The 22,439-nt window shown below is 38.4% G+C and overlaps 1 protein-coding gene across 1 annotated transcript; it reads right to left on the bottom strand.

Moving 5' to 3' along the window:
- Window positions 1-640: 640 nt before the first annotated feature.
- LOC127431973 (solute carrier family 35 member G2-like) lies at window positions 641-4,133 on the bottom strand. The gene is made up of 2 exons (XM_051682677.1): window positions 3,926-4,133; window positions 641-2,115 (listed from the first exon to the last, which is right to left on the bottom strand). Exon 2 carries the CDS (start codon window positions 2,093-2,095, stop codon window positions 851-853), a length of 1,245 nt encoding a protein of 414 aa, XP_051538637.1. The 5' UTR covers window positions 2,096-2,115; window positions 3,926-4,133; the 3' UTR covers window positions 641-850.
- Window positions 4,134-22,439: the final 18,306 nt, after the last annotated feature.

The raw sequence follows: 22,439 nt of genomic DNA on the forward strand, positions 1-22,439 counted from the left end.
TACCTCTGATTGAACTTTATGATATGTCATATGCATTTAAGTAGGATAATACTGAACCATTATTTTTACAGTGCCAGCATGGTCATGTAAATTACAACAGTTTTAAACTGTAAAAATTACAGGTTGTTCTGTAAAGCTGTTTACATTTTTACTGTATTTTTTACATCATTATTCTGGCAACCACAGCTGGCAGTTTTTTTGTTGTTGTTTTTTTTTTTTTTTTGGTATAAATAACAGGATTTTTTTTATTTTTTTATTTATTTATTTTTTTTTACAGTGTTAGGGTTAGGGTACAAATGCTGTTGACTGAGCTTAATTTATATTAAACCCAGTACATTCCTTTAAATTTTGTACAATAAAATAAATTTGGTACTGTGTTGGGTCGCCGCTTGATATCCAGAGTATAACTCTGGGTCTTAAGGTTAAACCACTTGAGAACCACTGATTTAGAACATTCTAGGACTATAAAACACAAAAAGGAAACAAATCCAACTTTTAAGTGTGTGGCTGAAATTGGAACATTTGGGTCGATATGGTATCTGGTCCCTCTATTTATAGATTTAGGCTTATCCACTCTATACAGGCCACTGCATCTTATTCCTTCAATGACACCGGAAAAAACAATGCTATCAGAGAGGGGCACTATGAATCCTTGTTTTTATTTTCACACATCAACAGTTAGCAAAGACATTACACCAATGGCCATCTTCCAACAACACAATTGAAAATAAAACGCAGAAGATCCAGACATTCATTGATTGCACATTTGTAAGAGAAGGGGGCTGGGAAACACTGCACGCACACACACATATACATGCCCCCTCATGCACTCAAGTAAATGTTGAAGCTCTCATTTGATCGGCGAGTCCAAGATCTCCTGGTAATCCTGTCGAATGGCCCTGCCAACCCAGTAGAGCTTCAGACCTGTGAGAACAAACACGCTAATCATGATTACCAGAGCTCCAAAGACATCGTAGACGGACGGGATCATTCGCAACACGATGAGCTGAAGGAACATGGCTACCACTATCTCCAGATGTTGCACGGTGCTGACCAAAGCTGGATGGAACTTGTTGAGGGCGTAGTAGACACCTAGGAATGCAACGGTGGAGCAGATACAGATTCCGATGAGGTAACCCCAGGTCTCGCCATCCAACGGAATGATGGGTTCTTGCATGATGAACATTGTAGATGCCCCCCACACGGTTCCCGTCCAGCCAAACGTGAAGAGCGCCGTCCACATGCTAACACGCTCTTTGATGGCCCGGTACACTATCATGGACAGGGCTGCGGTAAGACCTGCCATTACAGTCATGGTATACCCAAAGGCTTCTTTCCAGAAACCCAGAGCAGACTTCTCCTCATCTGTGATGTTGGGGATCATGACTAGACAAAGACCAAAGAGACTACCTACAACTGTCACTACGTCGGTGTAACCAAGACGTTCATCTAGGAGCAAGAATGCCAGAACAGCACTGAAAACCGTGGTGGTTGCCCGCCACATGATGGTGCCATTACTTGGTGGAACGATTGCAAAGGATGTGTACGCACACGTGATGGAGATGACGTTGCAAACTCCATAGAAGAACAAACGCAATCGATAGCCCTTAGGCCCAAAGGGAGCCTCTTTGTAGTAGAGGACCACCAGTATGGACAACACTTGAATCACAGAGCGGATGAAGATGAGCTCTAATGATGGCACTTTGGATCGGTCTGCTGCCAGGCGTGTAATGAGAGCCACGCAGCCATGAGCAATGGCTGCTCCAAAAAGGGCACCCCAAGTGACACGCGAGGCTAGGACAGAGGCTTCGCCGAAGCTTGCAAGCTGACCACCCACGCCTTTATCTCTCTGCTCGGGCTTGGGTATAGAATCCATAGTGCCAAATAAAGTCCTGCCATGACCACTCTCTGACACCAGTCTCTTACTGGGGTTGTTGTCCATGAACGAGCCAAAGTCCTCAAAAGATGGAGCGTCATCGTATCCCTCGTCGCCCGGCTGGGGAAAATGTGTGGCGTATTTCACTGTGACTGTGTTAGGGTGAATTTTAACCCTCTTTTTTGAACCATACTGCTGCCTTGTTGGGGACGGATCCATTTTCGTCAGCTACAGAAGAACTGTGAAACACATGAACATCAAAATATTAACTGATGACAGAAAGACACAAATATATGAATAAATTTTTTCTGAATTTTTGTAATTTTTTACTAAATATGGCATAACGTGTAATTTTTTTTAGAGAACATGTTTACATGCACATTCTTTAACCATTTATGCTTAATAAGCCAACAATGTGTAAGGTCATGTAAATGACTTAAATGGTTTTTCTTTATCAGGCAAGTTTTTTTCTGTTTACATTTTGACGTCAAAAACAGGGAATAATCAGATTATTTCAAATCTAAGCGCAATTTTATCACGTTGTCGGTTTTCTGGAATAAGCTGAGTTATCAGTCAACCACCAAACCCCATGCTGAAAATGTATAAAACAACGATACATATACCACAAAGTATCACATTCCTATGTAAGATACTGTACATTATTTTTTGAGTATTCATGTGGCATGTAGAGTCAACCTAAACATTGTCATAATGGGAAGTGGAGATATCTTTTACAGTGCACAACAGAAGCATATTTTTGCCAACTCAAGCTTGCATGATGGTTTCACGTACATGCAGAAGAAAATCTTACATAATTCATAACTCGCTGCTTCAGTGGTCTCCTTCCTCACTGCTCTCCCTGCCTATCTCACCATTTCTCTCTCACTCTCTCTTTCTCGCCACCCCATGTGTAAAGCAATTTCTATATTTAAGTGCTGTAATGCCTGCTCAGATAAGCAGAGTTTGATTTAGTATGATGGAGAAGAAATTATGTAATAGGGAAGGAAACTGGCCACGGGGTTGCAGTTGGATTGCAAAGCTAAAATCACAATCTGAAAACTCGCCAATCATTAAATAATGTACAAACTAGGTTTTAGCAGTAAAATAAGAATATAAGATATATGAAAAATGAAGCTGGTTTTTCTTAAAATGTCAAAAACCTGATTAAAGGGCTGCAAGAATCCTCATTTTATATGACAATATTCGGCTTGAGTGCATCACACAACCAACACAATCTGATACACCTGATTGAAAGCAAATATTAGACCCCACCAAAAACAAAAAGCCCCACCAGAGGGCAACAATAACAACAATATCCTCCCACCTATTATCCTCTAACCTCATAACTCGTAAAAATGTCGTATAATATCACAAAGCTATAACCTTAATCATATTGACATATTGTCCCCATGGCACACCATGAGGCTGGAGATAGGTTAAATCATGTTAGGGGAAACAGAGTTTGATTTATTAGTGGTCTGCAGGGGGGCACAGCCTATGAACCATAGCTACAGCCTGAAATCTCTCCCCTCCAACTGCTCTCACGCGCAATAAACCTCCCCCAAAAGGAAGATGATATTATATATTATGCATCTATCATTATTTAAAAATCACAATAGATCAAGTAGAGGGATAGAGAGAGAGATTGAATTGGAGAAGATGGCTCGCACACCTGATTACGAAATGAAAATGCTTTTTTAGCCAGTTATTTCATTCGCAAACAATTTCTCGTGCGTTTTGTTTGATTCTCTTGCATGTATTTGCATGCAATTCCATGCATTCCCTCAAATTTCGAATTTTGCATGCAGAAAATAGGCTATGCTTTGCTCGACGATATTACATGTCACATTTATGTTTTTTGTGTGTGTGTGTCATAATTCCGATCTTTCAGAAGCGATTTCATAGATTGATGCGCAAAACATGCACAATCTTGCAATGCATCAGTGAAATCCCGTCATACTTAAGATTCTCATCCAGCAAAAATGACGGGCGCAAAATGCGTTTCCGTGTCGCACATCAAATGAACTAAATCAAGCTGTTTCCACTCACCACGCTTCTCTCAAAGACAGGATCCTGCGGTCTTTAAATCTCTTGAGAATGAAACCCAATTGTTTTAATTAATTGGCTTTAGGATACGGAGAATTGCGCTTGCCATGTCTCCATCGTTTCCTTCATGGACGCCCTGGACGTCTCCAAGATGCGCGCATTCTCCACGCGACGCTCCACAAGACTTCTGATGCTCGTGTTTCTTCTGGGGTATAAGAGAGAGGCAATGCCCCCCAAGACACAGCCTCTCTTTTCCTATAAGGGTGGGGTACACCATGTGAATACTGTTTCAAACTAAGAAAATCATCTTCATAGTTATTATCATCAACCAAAGTACATGCTGAGTTGATCTGGTTTCTAAAAGAATTGGGCATTATGCTGACTATCAATTTATTTTTTCTGAAATGTAATTGTCCAAAATGTATTGACTGGAAAATATGGATTATAATCAGTTGAATCAGTGTTGTCACTTCATGTCTGACTGTCTACATTTGACTGCTTAACTGTCTTCGATTTATTAGAAGCGATTACCATAACACGTCAAAATGGCTTTTCACATTATGCTTTAACCTTCTGTATGTAAGAATGGGTTGTAAAACCATTCTTACATACATTGTTACATTTCTGTGTAAATTGTTCATAAAACCATTCTTACTGTACGTAAAATGTTGAATTTCTGTGTAAATCGTTGGTAAAAACCATTCTTACTGTACATAAAGTGTCAAACATTTTGTGTAAATCATTCGTATAACCATTCTTACATAAACTGTCACATTTATGTACAAATCGTTCGTAAATCCATTCTTACAGTACATAAAATGTCAAAGAACTTTGCACATTGTTTGTAAAACCATTCATAGCTAAAATGTAGAATTTCTGTGTGCATCGTTCGTAAAACCATTCTTGCATGAATAGCTGAATTTCTGTGTAAATTGTGCATAAAACCATTCTTACTGTATATAAAATGTCATTTTTTGTGTAAATTGTTCGTATAACCATTCTTACATAAATTGTCACATTTATGTGTAAATCGTTCGTAAATCCATTCTTACAGTACATAAAAGGTCAAAGAACTTTGCACATTGTTTGTAAAGCCATTCATAGGTAAATTGTCGAATTTCTGTGTAAATCGTTCGTAAAAGCATTCTTGCATAAATTGTCAATGTTTTTGTGTAAATTGTTCATATAACCATTCTTACGTAAATTGTCACATTTATGTGTAAATCGTTCGTAAATCCATTCTTACAGTACATAAAATGTCAAAGAACTTTGCACATTGTTTGTAAAGCCATGCATAGCTTAATTGTCTAATTTTTATGTAAATTGTTCTTAAAACCATTCTTAATGTACAACAAATATCTAAGAACTGTGTACATCGTTCGTATAACCTTCCATATGTAAATTGTTTCATTTCTGTGTAAAACATTCATAAAATCTTATACAAATTGTCGATTTTCTGTGTAAAATTACTCAATCATTTCTCTGTAAATAAATCAGCTTCTGTTTCATGAATGGGATCCATAGGTTTACTTTTTTCAGTGTCTGAGGGAATCAGTTACAAATGGTGGACTATGACGACACATTACATGAACTAATTCTTTAAAAAACTTTTTGTTTTGCTGTAAAGTTAGGAGTCTAATATATTGAAGCATTCAATCTGTACTTCTAGAAACATATGCTTCTGAGTTTCTTGACTTCATTGTTTCACAGATAATCAGAGTTGGAACCCAGTTTCGGAATTGGTGGATCACACATTTCTTAGTGCATCGAGTTAAACTTTTGCTGTCCCAGTCTTATTTTAGAGTCCTACTTCAAAGCCCATTGACTTTATATAAGCAAAGGAAGATATAAAGTCTTAAACTTGATGCTTGAATTTCAAACAATCTGAAGCAACCCTTGCACATGTACTGTATGTTGAACAAGATTTTTATATTTTCTAAAGAAAATGTGAGCGCCACAATGCTAGGGTGGTTGCCTACTGGCCCTATATCAAAATAGTCACCCCACAAGTCTCTCTGAAATTTTGGTCTCTAAATATGGCTCAGGTCTATCCTTTAAGTTATATTTGGGGTATTTTTCTGCCTGTTTTGATCATCCACAAGGTAAAAATATTAAGCCAGATCACTTAGAAATGTAATAGTACACCTCTCCTCAGCAACTGACACTATTCGAGGTATCATTTTTATCTACAGCACAGATGGTGCAGTACAAATTACACACTGAAGATTAGTATTTAGGATAAGGAGTTCAAATCCAAACTATAACACCGTGTCGTAACAAGACACGCCACGAGGCCGCGATACGCGATAAAAGGTATCTTTTCGATGTTAATCAGAGTTTTTGTCCTAACCAGCCACGAAACATGACGAGCGACAGTGACAAGACTTTCTATTTTTGGAATGGTTTCTGTTTCTGCGATGTCACGCCAGACAGCGCAGTCAACAAAGAGGTCTAAAATTGTACTTTTAACAGTATATTAAAACCGACATCTCATTAGCCGGTTCAAAAACTATACATTTTGGCAGAGGGTGTCAAACATCTACCAAATGTTGTGCTTGAGGTCTCCTTCTCTTTAGCCGGAGCTCTGTCACACACACACCGGTTCAGAATGGCAGTGGGGAGACATCCTGGCTCATTCCAACTATCTCTCCGCTTCCCTGTTATGTGGAGATCCACAAAATAACAACAGGAGTACCGCATGAACATAAACAATCGTAACAGACTGAAGAAGGATGTGATTCATAAAGTAACCTTGCCCTGTGTATTTGTGTGAATATATATTTATCTCCTCGGGGCTTGCCATAGAAAACGTTACAGAGCTTCAGTGAGAAAATTTGTTTAGGATTTACTGAAATAACAAATTCAAATTAATGCTTATATTTCCTTCTTGCTCATTATCCCTGTCCATTCATCTTTCATAAAAACAAAAACAGACGTACATACTAACATAAATATATTCTAAATGTAAATTAAATGTATGCTACATAATATTATTTGGTGAATATGCATAACCCAAGTAATGTACTTTAAAAGTAATTAATTTAATTGAAAGTCAGTAACTGTAATCAGTTTACAAAAATGTAAATTGTAATGTATTAGACTACTTTTTGACAAAAAAGTAATTAAATTACAGTAACTAATTTCTTTGAAATCAGATTACACCTAACACTGAGTATGAGCAATATTAATAGTTTTTCTCTCTCTCTGTAGGAAAGCCCAGTGAGTTGAGAGGCATTATTAATCACAGAGGGAAAGCCAGAGGAGACACAGAATAGAGTTGTTGAGGTAAACTCCCCTCCTCCAATGGGACAGTAACTCCTTCCACTGCTTGCTTGCCCAGACACAACAATCACTCACATTGCTAATTTTGGTGGGATGTAATTCATAACTATGCCTGACTGACTCCAGCGTTTTCATATCACTCAACACCAGTCCTCTACTCAGAATTTCTAACTTTTCAGGAATATCTGTTAACAAGAAGTGAATCATGATTCACAAAGGCATCACATCACAAAAAAGCACCATAAAAGTATCACGACAGTAGTCCATATGACTCGTATGCTATATGACAAGTCTTCTGAAGCCAAAAGATATCGTTTTGTGTGAGAAAAAGACCAAATTTAAGCAGCTTTCACCAAAAATCGTTCTTTTGCATATTGAAACATGGCGTCACATTTGGTTACGAGACACGCGAAAACCAATGACGTTTGGTGTCAATGATGAAATCTGACCATGTTGTGCGCCATATTTGAATACACTAAAATATTGTATAATTAAATGTATTGCCACATATACTTCCATTTTTGAGTATGAGTCAAAAATATACATTTGATAGATTTTCAACCCAGATAGCACACGTACGTCTTCGAGATTCTTGTTTTAGATCTTTTTATATGGAAAGCATCGCATTTTAATTAACATCTGCTAAACTCTTAAAAAGATCAGATTTACAAACATTCTAAATCATAAACTTCTCAAAGATATCTGATGAATGTCTTAATAACATCCGAGAGAAAACGTCTTTAACACTTACAATGAAGCCCATATTTATAATGCATTGTAAAGGCATTGTAATGCATTAGTAATGTCTCATAATACACCTTATAATATGTTATAACTTCTCATAAAGAATTGTAAACACAATTATAATACATTGTAATACTTACCTATTCATAGTTATACCTTTGAGTTTAATGCATTATAACACAAGCAACATCCAACTTTATCTGCATAAGTTATAATGTATTACATATATTTGTTATATATAGGTATGCTTTAAGTAAAATGACAAAAGCAATGTCTTCTTATAATCAACCATTAGATATTTTTAAGTGGTTATAAGACATGCTGGAAGTTATATACATTACACGTGCACAAAATACAAAATAACACACATTCAATGTACATTTTGAAATGACGAAAAACATATCAGAAAATATATCAGAAAAAATATGTATGTTAATCACACATGTAGCCAATCTTCTTGGGTGTAAACACACAAATATAACTAATTCTTTACTGGACTCTATTCAATTAACTTTAATGTTTGTGCATCTTATTTAGAGACTTAATTTATAAATAACTTCCAATGTATAATTATGACTTGTAATGTACTGTATGTGACAAATTTATCTTATGGCTGTTTATATGAAATTGCTTTTGTAACTTAAAGCAGGCAAAGACCACTTATAATATGATAATGTCATAAAGCCTTTTGACTGTTTACACTATGCTGCATTTGCATGACAGCACTTATACGATTAACTTTATTAACTTCTGCTGCTTTAAAACTGGATGTTGCTTGTGTTATAATGCATTATACTCTAAAGTATAACTATGAATAGGGGAAGTCTTATAATGAATTATAGCTGTAGTTATAATTATTTATGAGAAGTTATAACTTATTATAAGATTATTATGAGTATTATGAGACATTATGAATGCAGTATATTGCATGTATAATGCCTTTACAATGCATTATAAATATGGAATTCATAGAAAGTGTTACCGAAATGTCTAATAGATGTATTGCAGATGAGAATACAACCTAAAAAATATGTCTTCCAGATGTCAACACACACATGAAATAGACATTTGGGTGATGAGTAGATCAGGGAATAGATCTTAACTAGAATTTAACCCAATGTTTCCTTTAAAATTGAAGATTAGAAGGCTTTTCATTAAAGTTTGCCTAGAGGAAGTGAATATATATATATATATATATATATAAAGACCCAATGGTTTTTGGAGGGAAAATTACCTCAGCCCCTTGGGAAATCAACTCATGGGACAATTATTGAAGTGTTGAGTCTCTGTAGCGTGTTAGCAGTTACAATCAGCAGAGAAAGAAACGGAATGAGCAATTAGTTATATATTGCTTTCAGCAGGTTAGATAGGCAGGCAATTGACCAGTATATGAAATGTCAACTAAGCCATATTTTATAATTAAACCCTTTAGGAAGGTAATTCCAGCCTGGCTGCCCATGAAGTGTCCCATAATAATGACACTGCAGTTTTCAATGAGATGAAATGGTTTGAATGGTGTTGTTTTCAGTGATACATGTCTTGGGATAAGTTGGAGCATGATGTGTTGATTGAATCGAAAACTAAAAGCGGATGACACACTAAAGTGTCCATGCAAGATCAAAGACTGCAATTTGCGAATTCTGTGTTATGTGAAGCGAATAAGAGATTTGGATTATTCAGATCTTGTTCCCTGTTTAGAAAAGCCTCCTCTATTTGGCTCCTGCAAACACTGATTACTGTCAAATGCTCAGGATTTGCAGAGGTGGTTAAAAAAAAAAAACTAAAAATGGAAGAATGACAAACACCAGAATTAGATTTCATATTTTCTAATGTAAATGTGAGTGGTGCTTGCAAGGGCAAAACACATCGCCTCAATTCTAGGGTGTTGTGGTTGCTAAGGTGTTCTGAGTGGTTGCCAGGGCATTACAGTACTGTATGTGGTTGCTGAGGTGTTTTTAGTGTTTTTTAGCGCATTGCTATGCTGCTGCTGAGGTGCTCTGGGCAATTGCCAGGGTGTTTTGAGTGGTTGCTTCTTATAGGGACCAGAATATCTTTCTGATTTTCTGGTCCCTTTTGCTTGGGTCCCTCTTTCAATGTAATTATATGGGATTCTTTTGCCCGTTTTATCATCTGCCCGATGAAATTGTAAAGGCAGCAATATACTTCTAGTGAAATCAAAGAAACAAATGGTTTTGACATTATTTTGAACAAAATCTGGCCAAAAAAAAACAACAACACATTTTTGAGTTTGTTGCAGTGGGTTCGAAACAGCTTGCCAGTGGGAAACTTTGTACCATTGATCAAACATCATGAACACAGTGGAGTGCCGAGTTGCTGAGCTGGTGGAAATTACCTACATATATACAATTGTCTGCATAGAGACATGTTCCCAGACCATGTCATGTTAAAGAATCAAATCTACACAAATACTCTTAAAGGGATAGTTCACCCAGAAATGAAAATTCTCTCATCATTTACTCACTCTCATGTCATCCCAGATGTGTGACTTTCTTTCTTCTGCTGAACACAAACAAAGATTTTAGAAGAATATCTCAGCTCTGTAGGTCCATACAATGCAAGTGAATGGTGACCAGAACTTTGAAGGTCCAAAAAGCATATAAAGGCAGCATAAAAGTGGGGGTGAGAAACAGATCAATATTTAAGTCTTTTTTTACTTTAAATTCTCCTCCCGGTCCAGTAGGTGGCAATATGAACAAATAATGCGAATAGCCAAAAACACAAAAAGAAAAGTGTGAAAGTAAAGATTTAGAGTAAAAAATCACCCACACCTATCATATCCCTTCTGAAGACATTTAGGATTTAACCACTGGAGTTGAATGGATTACTTTTATGCTGCCTCTATATGCTTTTTCAGTTCACTTTGCTTTGGTCAGGCTGCGCAGATGACAGCCTACATTCCGTGTTTCATTTGTTTCTTTTTGCTTTCAGAACAACACGTGATGTAATAAGGAAAACACCACTATTAATCCTTGAGGTTCCCAACCCAGCATACAGGTACACCCTCCTTAAACCATAGTCACTCTCAAAATTACATTAAAAGATTAAAAGAGAAAACATAAACCCACATTGTGGGGTTAAAAAATATAAGTCTATTCAAAATCTAAATTAAACCTTGGATTTTGCAGGTGTGATTCACCGAAAAGGGCTAAATAGTCGATCGGCTTGTGATGCGCGAATGGCTTGCACGCACAGCGTGAGTCTTGTTACACTTCAATAGTGTTTAGCCACCCATTCAGCCGATGAAAACACGGTGCGTGATCATGAAGAAGGATTACATCAAGCTGTAGATTGGAATGAGGTCTGCTCCTCTCTCGCTGTTGCTTGCCTGCTAGGGATTTCAGGATTACAATGACATAATATAAGAAATATTTAAGATCAGCACAGCCATTGACCAGGAAAATAAAAAATGGCACTCCATGTCAAAAAGGTTGCCAACTGCTAAATATTCGCAAACAGTATACCATTGCTCAACTTGTCATGGTTTTTGAGGACGGACCCAAACGCAGGAGGCAAGTGTAATCTGCTTTATTTGAAAAATAAAGAATACAAACCAAAACTCTCACAGGGGAGAACAAACAGAAAGCAAAAACATAAACCGACTGAAGACAGGACAGAACAGGAACCGACTGACTATGACTAACACAAAAACAATCTGGCACAAGACTTAAAATGAGAGGGGTTTTAAAAGAGAAAAAGCGCTGATTGTGCTGCTGAGCGGGACCTGTGGGTGACATGAAGGAGAGAGAAAACAGAAGCACATGTACAAACATAACCAATGGGCAGAGGAGACTGTCATGATCCCGCTACAACAAGAATAAACTAAGACTAAAGTAGCAGGATCATGACAGTACACCCCCCAAGGAACGACTACCAGGTGTTCCACGAACAAGACAAAACAAAACTAAGCATAAGACCAAACATCAGGATGGGAGGGTGGGGGATACAGGCAGATGGCACAAAACAAAACAAACAAGAAAAACATAAATCCAGGGAAGGAGGCAGGACCAGAGGGACAGAACTAGGTGGAGCCAGCAGGACAGACCAGGGCGGAGCCGGTGGAGACCAAGGCGGAGCCGGCGAGACAGACCAGGGCGGAGTCAGCGGGACAGACCAGGGCGAAGCCAGAATGACTGGCCAGGGTGGAGCCAGCAGATGCCCAGGAGACCACAGAGCCTGACTTGGCACGGCGACTTGACCTGCCATGGCGACTTGACCTGCTGTGGCGACTTGACCTGCTGTGGCGACTTGACCTGGCTTGGTCACTTGACCTGGCGTGGCGACTTGACTTGGCTAGGCTTGGCGGCCGGCAGGGAAGGGACTGACACAGGAGAGAGCTTAAGTGGGATTAGGAGACAGGGAGGAGACTTCAGGAAAAGAGCAAGGTCAGGCGGCTCAAGGACAGGAGCGAGGTCAGGCAGGTGCTGGTTACCGGACTGAATAACAGACTGGTGGCTGGTGTCTGATGGGTGCTGGTTACTGGGTTGAGCAACAGACTGATGGCTGGTATCTGATGGGTGCTGGTGAGTGGGCTGAGCAACAGAAAGGTAGCTGGTGTCAAATGGATGTTGGCCACTGGACTGTGCAAAAGGCTGGCCGATGACCGCTGGGGACTGGACAAGATAGTAGATGGCCACAGGGGACTGAATAGGCTCATCGACGGCCACAGGAAACTGGACAGGCTTGTCAGTGGTCACAGGGAACAGGACAGGCTTGTTGAAGGTCACTGGGGGCTGGATAGGATCATCGACAGCCACAGGGAACTGGACAGGCTCGTCGTCAACCTCATGGAACTGGACGGACTCATCATCAACCTCAGGAAACTGGACGGACTCGTCATCAACCTCAGGAAACTGGACGGACTCTTTGATGGCCTCAGGAAAATAGACAGGTTCGTCGACGGCCTCATGGAACTGGACAGACTCGTTGACAGCCACAGGGATCTGGACAGACTTGTCGACAGCCACGGAGAACTGGATATGCACATTTGAAAGTCTCAGGGAACTGGATGGACTCATCGACGGCCACAGAGAACAGTACAGGCTCGTCGACAGCCTCAGGGAACTGGACAGACTCGATGACCACAGGGAAATGGACTGGCTCGTTGACAACCACAGGGAACAGAACAGGTTCGTTGACAGCCTCCATGGTCGGGAGCACTGGCAGCGTCTGGGAAATGGCCTCCATGTTCATGAGCGCTGGCAGTGACTGGGGAACGGCCTCCGTGGCCGGGAGCGCTGGCAGCGACTGGGAAGCAGGGACCCTTCTCCTCCTCTTCTGGAAGGTCAGAAGGACTGCTGTGGGAATGCAGCAGGCTCCTCTGCCTCCTGGCAGTCAGCAGCGGGCTCCTCCGCCTCCCGGTGGCCAGCAGCCCACTTCCTCCTTTCTCGGCAGTGTGAAGCCCGGCAAGAGCCAGAGATATGACAGGGCACAGGCCGAGAGGGGTCTTGGGATATGGTATTCCTCTTCTGCAACAGAAGCTCAACTTCTGCGAGCCGGCAGAAGTGATCCACCAAATCCCAATAGGGCCAGCTAAATATTTCTCCCAGCTCCGCTGGACAGATGGACATGTCCAGGCCTGACAAAAAGAGGAGTTTTAGGATGGTCTCACCAATACACCACTTGCAGGCCACATCAGAAAGCTCCTCAGCATAAACACCAATGGGGCAACCACACTGATAGCAGAAACCGGGCAGTGTCTTAGGAGACCGACCTCTCTTGGGCTGGAGCTGGGTTCGAAAAAACGCCCATGTTGCCTCCGCTGGGTCAAAAATTGTCCAAATTGTTCTATCATGTTTTTTGAGGAAGGACCCAAACACAGGATGTAAAGAATATAAACAAAAACTCTCACAGGGGAAAACAAACAGAAAGCAAAAACATAAACCGAATGAAGACAGGACAGAACAGGAACCGACTGACTATTACTAACAAAAAAAAATATCTGGATCAAGACTGAAAGCGAGAAGGGTTTACAAAGGGATAAAGGATATAGGAGACAGGTGCCTCCGATCTATTAACGAGCAACGAGAACCAGCGTACAATGCTGATTGTGCTGCTGAGCGACACTTGTTGGAGACATGAAGGAGAGAGAAAACACAAACACATGTACAAAAATAACCAATGGGCGGAGGAGACAACAATAACAATAAACTAAGACTAAATTAGCAGGATCATGACACAACTGTTTCGACCTTCTTTCTAGCTCTGAGCGAAAAACGAAGGAAAACCTTGCCGTGAATGTATTGATACCTTAAGTCCAATCAACCAGAAAAATAATAGTACTCCTCTGCTCAACAAACTGCATGATTTAAGCTATAACCGGTGTGGGAGTTATGTACAGTACAGTTTATTTAATACTCAGCATAAGGTGGTTGTTCATATTCCCATCCCTTGTTATGAGCAATAGTAATATGCTTTCCTTGGCAAATACTACTAATTACTGTAGCGAAATGTACCAAGCTAAATGTTAAAAGAAGCTTTTTTCTTTAAAGTAGTTAAAATAAGGTTGTTTAACAGTGGAAATGAGTCACCTTGGTGCTGAGAGATGCTCAAATTCTGTCTGTATTATTTCATATTACACAGAAAAGGGAGAAAATGGATGTGTCTTTCAAATGAATTTTGAATGAGGAATGAGTCAGACCATTTCGTTGAAAGGAAAGATATGTAGACGTCAATACACAAAAAAGTGCTCTTGGCATTCAAAAATAATGCATGCTACCCCCTGACTTCAATACAACTGTGAAATGAGGGAATTTATTTTTTTGAAGAGGATGGATCAAACACACACAAAATAAAAGGCAAGCAAATAGAACAAGTTTTTATTTCCACATTGTCCTAATTGTACCTCTCTTGCAGCCATAACCTGTGACTGCCCATAGCCTTGTTTAATAATGAGCCTCAAAGATCAAATGTGCGTCAGAGGCTCTTTGACATCAGATTATAGACAAATGTGAGCTTACACTTCAAACACCAATTACCTCTGTTCACACACGTCACCACCAGTTTTTTAGCGAATCCCTCTTTTTCTTTCATTGTCTTTTCACTTTTTTATGTTTTACAAAAGATTTCTTGTTGATATTGACTTATATAACATGTGCATCTTACAATGAGGAAGCCCATTGACACACCACTTCTGCTGGTATGACAGCAGTGAGGTTTTGGTCAAAATAAACAATGATGGTGAATAAGGAATAGAGAATGAAATATTTATGTGTGTGGACATTAATTTATGCTTTTGGACCATTTGAAGAAAATGCAATGGAAAACTCCATTACAAGCAGTGTCAGACATTTAGGAGGCCTCAGGGCAAAAATGCCACAAAAAATAAATAAATAAATAAATAAAAGACAAAAATGCCCTGGGAATTCAAAATGTGGGGGGAAATTTTTCTTCATAATGATATCTTATTTTTTTATTTGTAATATCTGCTATTGTTCTTAATATTCTAATATAATCCTTTTTTATTATTTTTTATTATTATTATTTTTGTATTATGGCATACAATAAATGTTGATTTAATTCTAAGGGTAATGTAATATATTCTCAACCTTGAGAATTTGTATTAATTAATTTATTAAATTAATGTATTTGACAGTTTAAAATACTTAGACAAAATATGCCCTCATAAAAGGTAAAAATGCCCCTGAAAATCAAATCCAGAGGGCAAATATTGCCCCATTAATGTAAAAGTAAATTTCTGACACTGATTACAAGTGTCCTTCTTGAAAGAATAACCACAGTCCCCTTTATTCTCACATATTTCCACTGTCATACAGTTACACAGTCTTTCATTTGGTTGTAAACCAGACCATTTAATTTCTTGTCAGCTCTCGTAAAACATGCACCATTACGTTCTAATAAGAAACACAGTATATATATTACAGCGTACTTATGTATCTTTCATAAAGAGAGACATCAAGCAATCTTCATGACAGTGTTTACCTCAACAAGAATTTGTATTAATTTCAGGTAGAAATTAAACATATGCATCAATTTTGAAGTAATAGCCAATAAATGTTCATAATTTAAATGAGTATAATGTGGGAATAGTCACTAATGGACATTTAGTGATTTACAAGGAAACTGACTGGATTTTATTTAACAATTTACTATGCAGATAGTGCAGTAATGTGCTGAAATCTATTTGTTGGTCTATTTTAAGTGACAGATTTGGAATGGAGAAGGAGATTTGCTCATTTTTCAGTGTCTGGTAGAAGGTAGAAAGCAAAGACCTTCAAGACAGCTCTCAGGGAAGCGTATTTGCTCCTGAGAGGACAGCTGTCACCACTTTCTTTCATGTCTACAATGAAAGACAGATTGTTCAAATTCAGCATGTCCATTCATGGACAAGACTCCTAAAAAAATTGGATCTGTATATGCAAGGTGATCTCAATTGTATTCATAGTTATTAGTAAAATGTATGTGTACATTTTTGTAAATTCTGACAGCATCTAAAACATAAACCCTTTCACCCACAACTTGAAACATGGGACATGCAAATCTTTACAAATCCTTTGGGGAATGGTCGTAACTGGAATTGCTGGAACCTTTGCGAGGTTACCACCACAGTTGACCAAGTTTAATATAGACGCAATCAAATAGCGGGACTCTCATTTAACAGTAAATGATGGAGAAACTTTGTTTGAGAAAGACCCTTTTATATTGCTAACACTTTACATTAATGTTCACATTGTTAAAGATTTATATGCATTATAAATAATTTATTTGCCGTTATAGCAACATGCATAAAGGCCAAACCTTATCCAATACTTGCCAAATAGTTAGCATTTTAAATTTACATGTTATAAAGACTTAAACAATACACTTATTCATAATTAAATTAATTAAAAATATAATTTATGTCACAATGTAGCAGAAATAGACTGTGGTAAGAAACAGATCAATATTTAAGTAATTTTTTTAACCATAAATCTCCACTTTCACTTTCTAAATGTTTATCACCTACACCTATCATATCGCTTCTGAAGATATGTTATCATATGTGAAGTAAATTGGCTCATTTTTTGGCAGGTATTGTATGAAAGTCACCATTTTCTGAATGTTGTTATAACAGCATCTCAATGTTTTATAATGCATTTGTAAATGAATTATTAGTCATAAATGAACCCCTTTATAATCCATTAAAAATCGGGAACATGTACCGTTAAGTGTTTTCTAGAATCCCTAAAACAAGATCAACATTTCCATTTGTAACTCCTCTACATACACCAAACTTGGTATAGACCTGCAGCCTTTTCTAACTGGGGTTGCTATGATTTTTCTATATGTTCAGACATACGTTTTTCCCTAAACAGATCCAAAATATCCACTGATATGTGTACAGTAGCAAGAAAAAGTATGTGAACCCTTTGGAATTATCTGGTTTTCTGCTGAACAGGTCTAATTGGCCATAACATGTGATCTCATCATCATAAAAGTCACAAGTATAGACAAAAACAATGTTACAACACACAAACAATTATAATCTTTCATGTCTTTATTGAACACATACCATCAAACATTCACAGTGCTGTGGAAAAAGTAAGTGAACCCTAGGATTTAATAACTGGTTGATCCTCCTTTGGCAGCAATAACCTCAACCAAGTGTTTCCAGTAGCTGCAGATTAGACCTGCACAATGTTCAGAAGAAATTTGAGATCATTCTTCCATACAGAACTGCTTCAGCTCAGGTCATTGCACATGGGAATCAATTTTTCCCTCGATGATGGCAAGCGGTCCAGGCCCTGGAGAAGCAATGCAGCCTCAAATCATGATTCTCCCTCCACCGTAATTCACTGTTGGGATGATGTTTTCATGTTGGTATGCGGTGCCCTTTTCACGCCATACGTATTGCTGCATGTTCTTCCCAAAAATTTCAGCCTTAGTTTCATCAGTCCACAAAACATTTTCCCAGTAGCGTTGTGGAGTGTCATGGTGGTCTTTGGCAAACTTTCATGGTACGGTAAAAAAGCTGCAATGAAAGTGAATGTTATGCCATTTTTTTGTTGGAAAGCAGCGGCTTACTTCGTGGTGTTCTGCCGTGGACACCATGCCTGTTTAATGTTTTCCGTATAGTAGACTCATGAATAGAAATGTTAACCAGTTCCAATGATTCCTTCAAGTCTTTAGCTGTCACTCTAGGGTTCTTTTTTACCTCATTGAGCATTCTGCAGTGTGCCCTTTGAGTCATCTTGGCTGGATTGTCACTTCTAGGGAGAGTAGCCACAGTACAAAATCATCTAAATTTTTAGACAAGTTTTCTAACTGTGGACAGATGAATATCTAAGCTCTTCGAGATAACTTTGTAACCCTTTCCAGCTTTATGCAAAACAGCAATTCTTGATCGTAGGTCTTTTGAGATCTTTTTTTTCCGAGCCATGGTCCATGATAATGCAATATGAGCATCAGGGGTTTTGTTCATTTTAGATGTACTGTACATATGGATGAGTCTAAACTTGAAAAGTTGGTTAGAGCAGTGGGTAGTAACCTAAAAATATGTGGCAGGTCTGTTCTAATTGAGTTGCGGACAGCACTGGAAAAACAATGCTTAATTCAAATAATACAATGCAACTAACAATATATCGTACATAGTAGGGCTGTGCCAATACTATCTAATATCCATATATCGAGATACTTTTCCTCACGATATTGTATCTATACTTTAGATCCCTGTATTGATATTTTTATTCAACTATTTGTGTATTCATATCATGACTAATAGTTCAATAAAGAAGAAATAGGTCATCTAAATAAGTGCAAATATTGATTATACGAATAACCGTGATCTTAATTTGATCATATCGATATTGCTAAGCAAAATGGACTAAACTGAAACATACCAGTATGATTCAGAATAAAATTGAAAGCATGTGAGTCATAAGGAAATTGAACCATGATATCATGATGTATCGCAATATATCGAATCGTGACATATTTATCTTGATACGTATTGTATCGTGAGGTTACCAGTATTGCTAGCTCTAGTACATAGTAGTTAGGACAGCAGATTTAATAGGCTACAGGTATATATTTTCTAGCGTTTATATAGAGAGTAAAAAAAGTAATATGTCCATTATAGCTTTTTAGAGGTGAGGATGAAGTCGAATTCATTCCGAAAGTAAAAATCCCATTAATTTGTCCCCAAGACAGACCTTTAAAGACAGACTTAACATGAGCACAGAGGTTGTTAATTGATGGTATATGATTCAGCTGAAGCTATCAGTTGTTGTTATTTCAATTTCATTAAAAAAAAAAATAAATAATAATAATTATAAAAAAAAAGTTTAATAGTGGAATTCCTGGTAAAGAACTACATTATCCATGATCCTGCACAAAAAATAAAAAAATAAATAAAAAAAATACACCAATCAGAGAATTGCAGCAAACAAACTGCAGCAAAAGAGCTCTGCAGTGACAACCCAATCCATAACACACTGCCAATGATGCAATTGAGTTGGTCTCTTAAACTACTTATATACTTACATATGTCTGAATATTTTGCAATAAACTTTAAACATATTGTTTCTGTACTTATAATCAACAACTTTTAATCAACAGTTTTATATTTTCTATCATTTTTAATCTGATTATGTCATTCACAATGTTTTGTGGGATTGTAGTTGCCCTCTTTTTTACAGTTAGTTCAGGTCCTTGAATCTGATTGGACGAGAGACATTCCATGAGCACTGATGGTCTGACACCATCAACACTCGGACACTTCACTGTGTGTGCATCACTCTGCTTGTGTTCGTGCCATTCTAAACTAAAGTGTAAGAGCAGTGCAGATGTGATAAAAGCTTTGTCTTTTTTTTTACATGTATTTTTTCGACATTACATATGTTAGCCAGCAGGTGGTGGCAAAAGATAATTTTTATGTGTAATAAAAATAATTTATGCCAGTTAGGTGACGTGACGTGACGTGAATCTGCGTCAGCCAGTGTTTACATACAGCACTATATGATCGCTTGTATTACTACACTACTAAAGCTAGGAAATAGCTTTAAACGGCTTTAAACAAACAACTTCAGCATTATGGCTCATCGCAGCTGAGAGACACAACAGACTGATTAATTACACAACTGAAGGTGCTTACCTCTTATCAGACTTTCCACAATGGAGTGGACACACTGTTTAAAATGGAGGACATTGCGGTTTCTATAGTGAATGACTCTAGCGCACCGGCTACCGTGAAATAGGTTGAATTACCCCCGCTTGGATTGCTACTTTTCCACTGAAAAAGCTGATCTTCAGAAAGCTGACAGCATATCTGCTTGGGAGTGGCAACAGGTGATCGCACACCCTCCATCTCTCTCTCTCTCTCTCTCACTCACACTCACACACACGCACACACACACACACATCCATCCTTGTTTATCCAATAACTTGTTAGAAACAGCACAAGCCGTGATACTATTTCTGAAGTGAAATTTTTGAATTACTAATGGAGGCTTAGACGCATCATTTGGTTTGAACCAGCAACGGCAGATTCTGATCCGCCGCATAATAAAGTAGTTCCATGCACAAATGTGTTTTATGACCATACTCAGTTATTCCTAACTTTTTTGGAATTTATTTGTTCATTGAACTGTTGTATATAATTTCTCCAAATTGGGAGAAAAAGGGGATACATTTTTAGAAATGTATATATATAAATATATATTTAAGCAATATCACACTCGTAATCGTGCTATATGGTCCTAAATCAGCACTATTGTGATTACCTACGGCACTCGGCCTGCGGCCGAATCACAGCAGTGCTGATGTAGGGCCATATCGCACTCTTGCTCATGTGATATTGCTTAAATATATATTTATATATATACATTTTTTAAAATGTATCCCCTTTTTCTCCCAATTTGGAATGCCAAATTCCCACTACTTAGTAGGTCCTCATGGTGGCTCGGTTACTCACCTCAATCCGGGTGGTGGAGGACAAGTCTCAGTTGCCTCCGCTTCTGAGACCGTCAATCCGCACATTTTATCATGTGGCTCACTGTGCATGACACCGCGGAGACTTGCAGCACGTGGAGGCTCATGCTACTCTCCGCGATCCACACACAACTTACCACGCGCCCCATTGAGAGTGACCAATCGTGACCACGAGGAGGTTACCCCATGTGACTCTACCCTCCCTAGCAACGGGGCCAATTTGGTTGCTTAGGAGACCTGACTGGAGTCACTCAGCACACCTTGGATTCGAACTCATGACTCCAGGGGTGGTAGTCAGCGTCAATACTCCCTACCCAGGCCCCCAAAGTTTGTAATGTTGTGAATCACACATTAACTATTTCATGAACATATGACGATTGTTTTTTTAAACCTCTATGGAAAGGCAAAAATATCCAGAACTAAGATGGCTGTTTACCTTTGTGCAATAAACAAATTTGGCTATGTGTTGGGTCGTCTCTTGATGTCCAGTGTTGGTCCTGAAGCAAAACCTGTTGAAAACCACTGGTCTAGACATGCCCCCTAATGTGTGGATGATACAGTCTTTGTTTTGCTGAGCCCTGTGTTTTCAATCATAATTGATGTTCTATTGAGTGCAGGCTGGTTACTGTATATCAAATTGGCTTAGCTGGAAGGTTGAGTCATCCGTTTCTATTAGTTTTGATGTTTAATGTCTATTAACCTCTATTATGACTTCATGGTTAGAGACATAATATGATACTGGAGACGTACTTGGATGTGTCTTCAGTTGTCAGTGGGCCTGTACCTGTTGTTGCATGCTCACTGGTATTGTCTCTAATGTGGACTTAAAAGTGCGTAATTTCTGCACAGTGTCTTCCATAGTTTTGCCAAAACAAGTAGTCCAAACTTACATCATTGGTTGTCTATGCACAATGAACTGGGATTGGAGAAAGTACTTTATTGTTGAATCAATACACCTTTCACCTTTGAAAAAGCATCAAGAATGGATAAAGGTTTTGTGAAAGCCAATCTTATGAAATTTGTATGATAAGCATATAACGGTTTAATATATATATTGCATTTTCAAAAGTGTATGATTTATGGTTTCATTTCTTTTAGGTTGATCTTTGTTAGTAAGGTGCACCCAATCGATTTCAATTCTGTTTAATTTCTGCACTCACTATCTATGACCCTTGCAGGCAAGAGTGATAAAACTGAATTTACATTCAGAGTCTTCATGTTGGTCGAGTAAATTGTGTACTGAGAAACCAAAAAGCCTCTTTTTTCAGAGCTTCTCTGAAACTGAAGATGTGCTCTGAACAAATTCCAAATAAGCAGCACTTGAGTGTTGTCACTGCTGAAGAGCTGACAGGGACATGAAGAGTGAATCAAGTGCGGTGATTTTCCAGTGAACAATTTGTACAAGAGGACATTTGGGTGTTTAAGAGAAAGATTTACATGAATTTCATCTAAAGTCATCTTCTCTTCCACATTAATGTAGTATCGGCCCCATCATCTGTCTCAATTATGACACCAGACAGCCCTGCAAATGCTAACCCTGTTCCAC

The sequence above is a fragment of the Myxocyprinus asiaticus genome, chromosome 41 (genome assembly GCF_019703515.2).
Source record: "Myxocyprinus asiaticus isolate MX2 ecotype Aquarium Trade chromosome 41, UBuf_Myxa_2, whole genome shotgun sequence".
Taxonomy (NCBI): Eukaryota; Metazoa; Chordata; class Actinopteri; order Cypriniformes; family Catostomidae; genus Myxocyprinus; species Myxocyprinus asiaticus.

Bases quoted from the DNA above. Each gene is read 5' to 3' on its own strand.
- LOC127431973 (XM_051682677.1), bottom strand. From the start codon at position 2,095: ATGGATCCGTCCCCAACAAGGCAGCAGTATGGTTCAAAAAAGAGGGTT.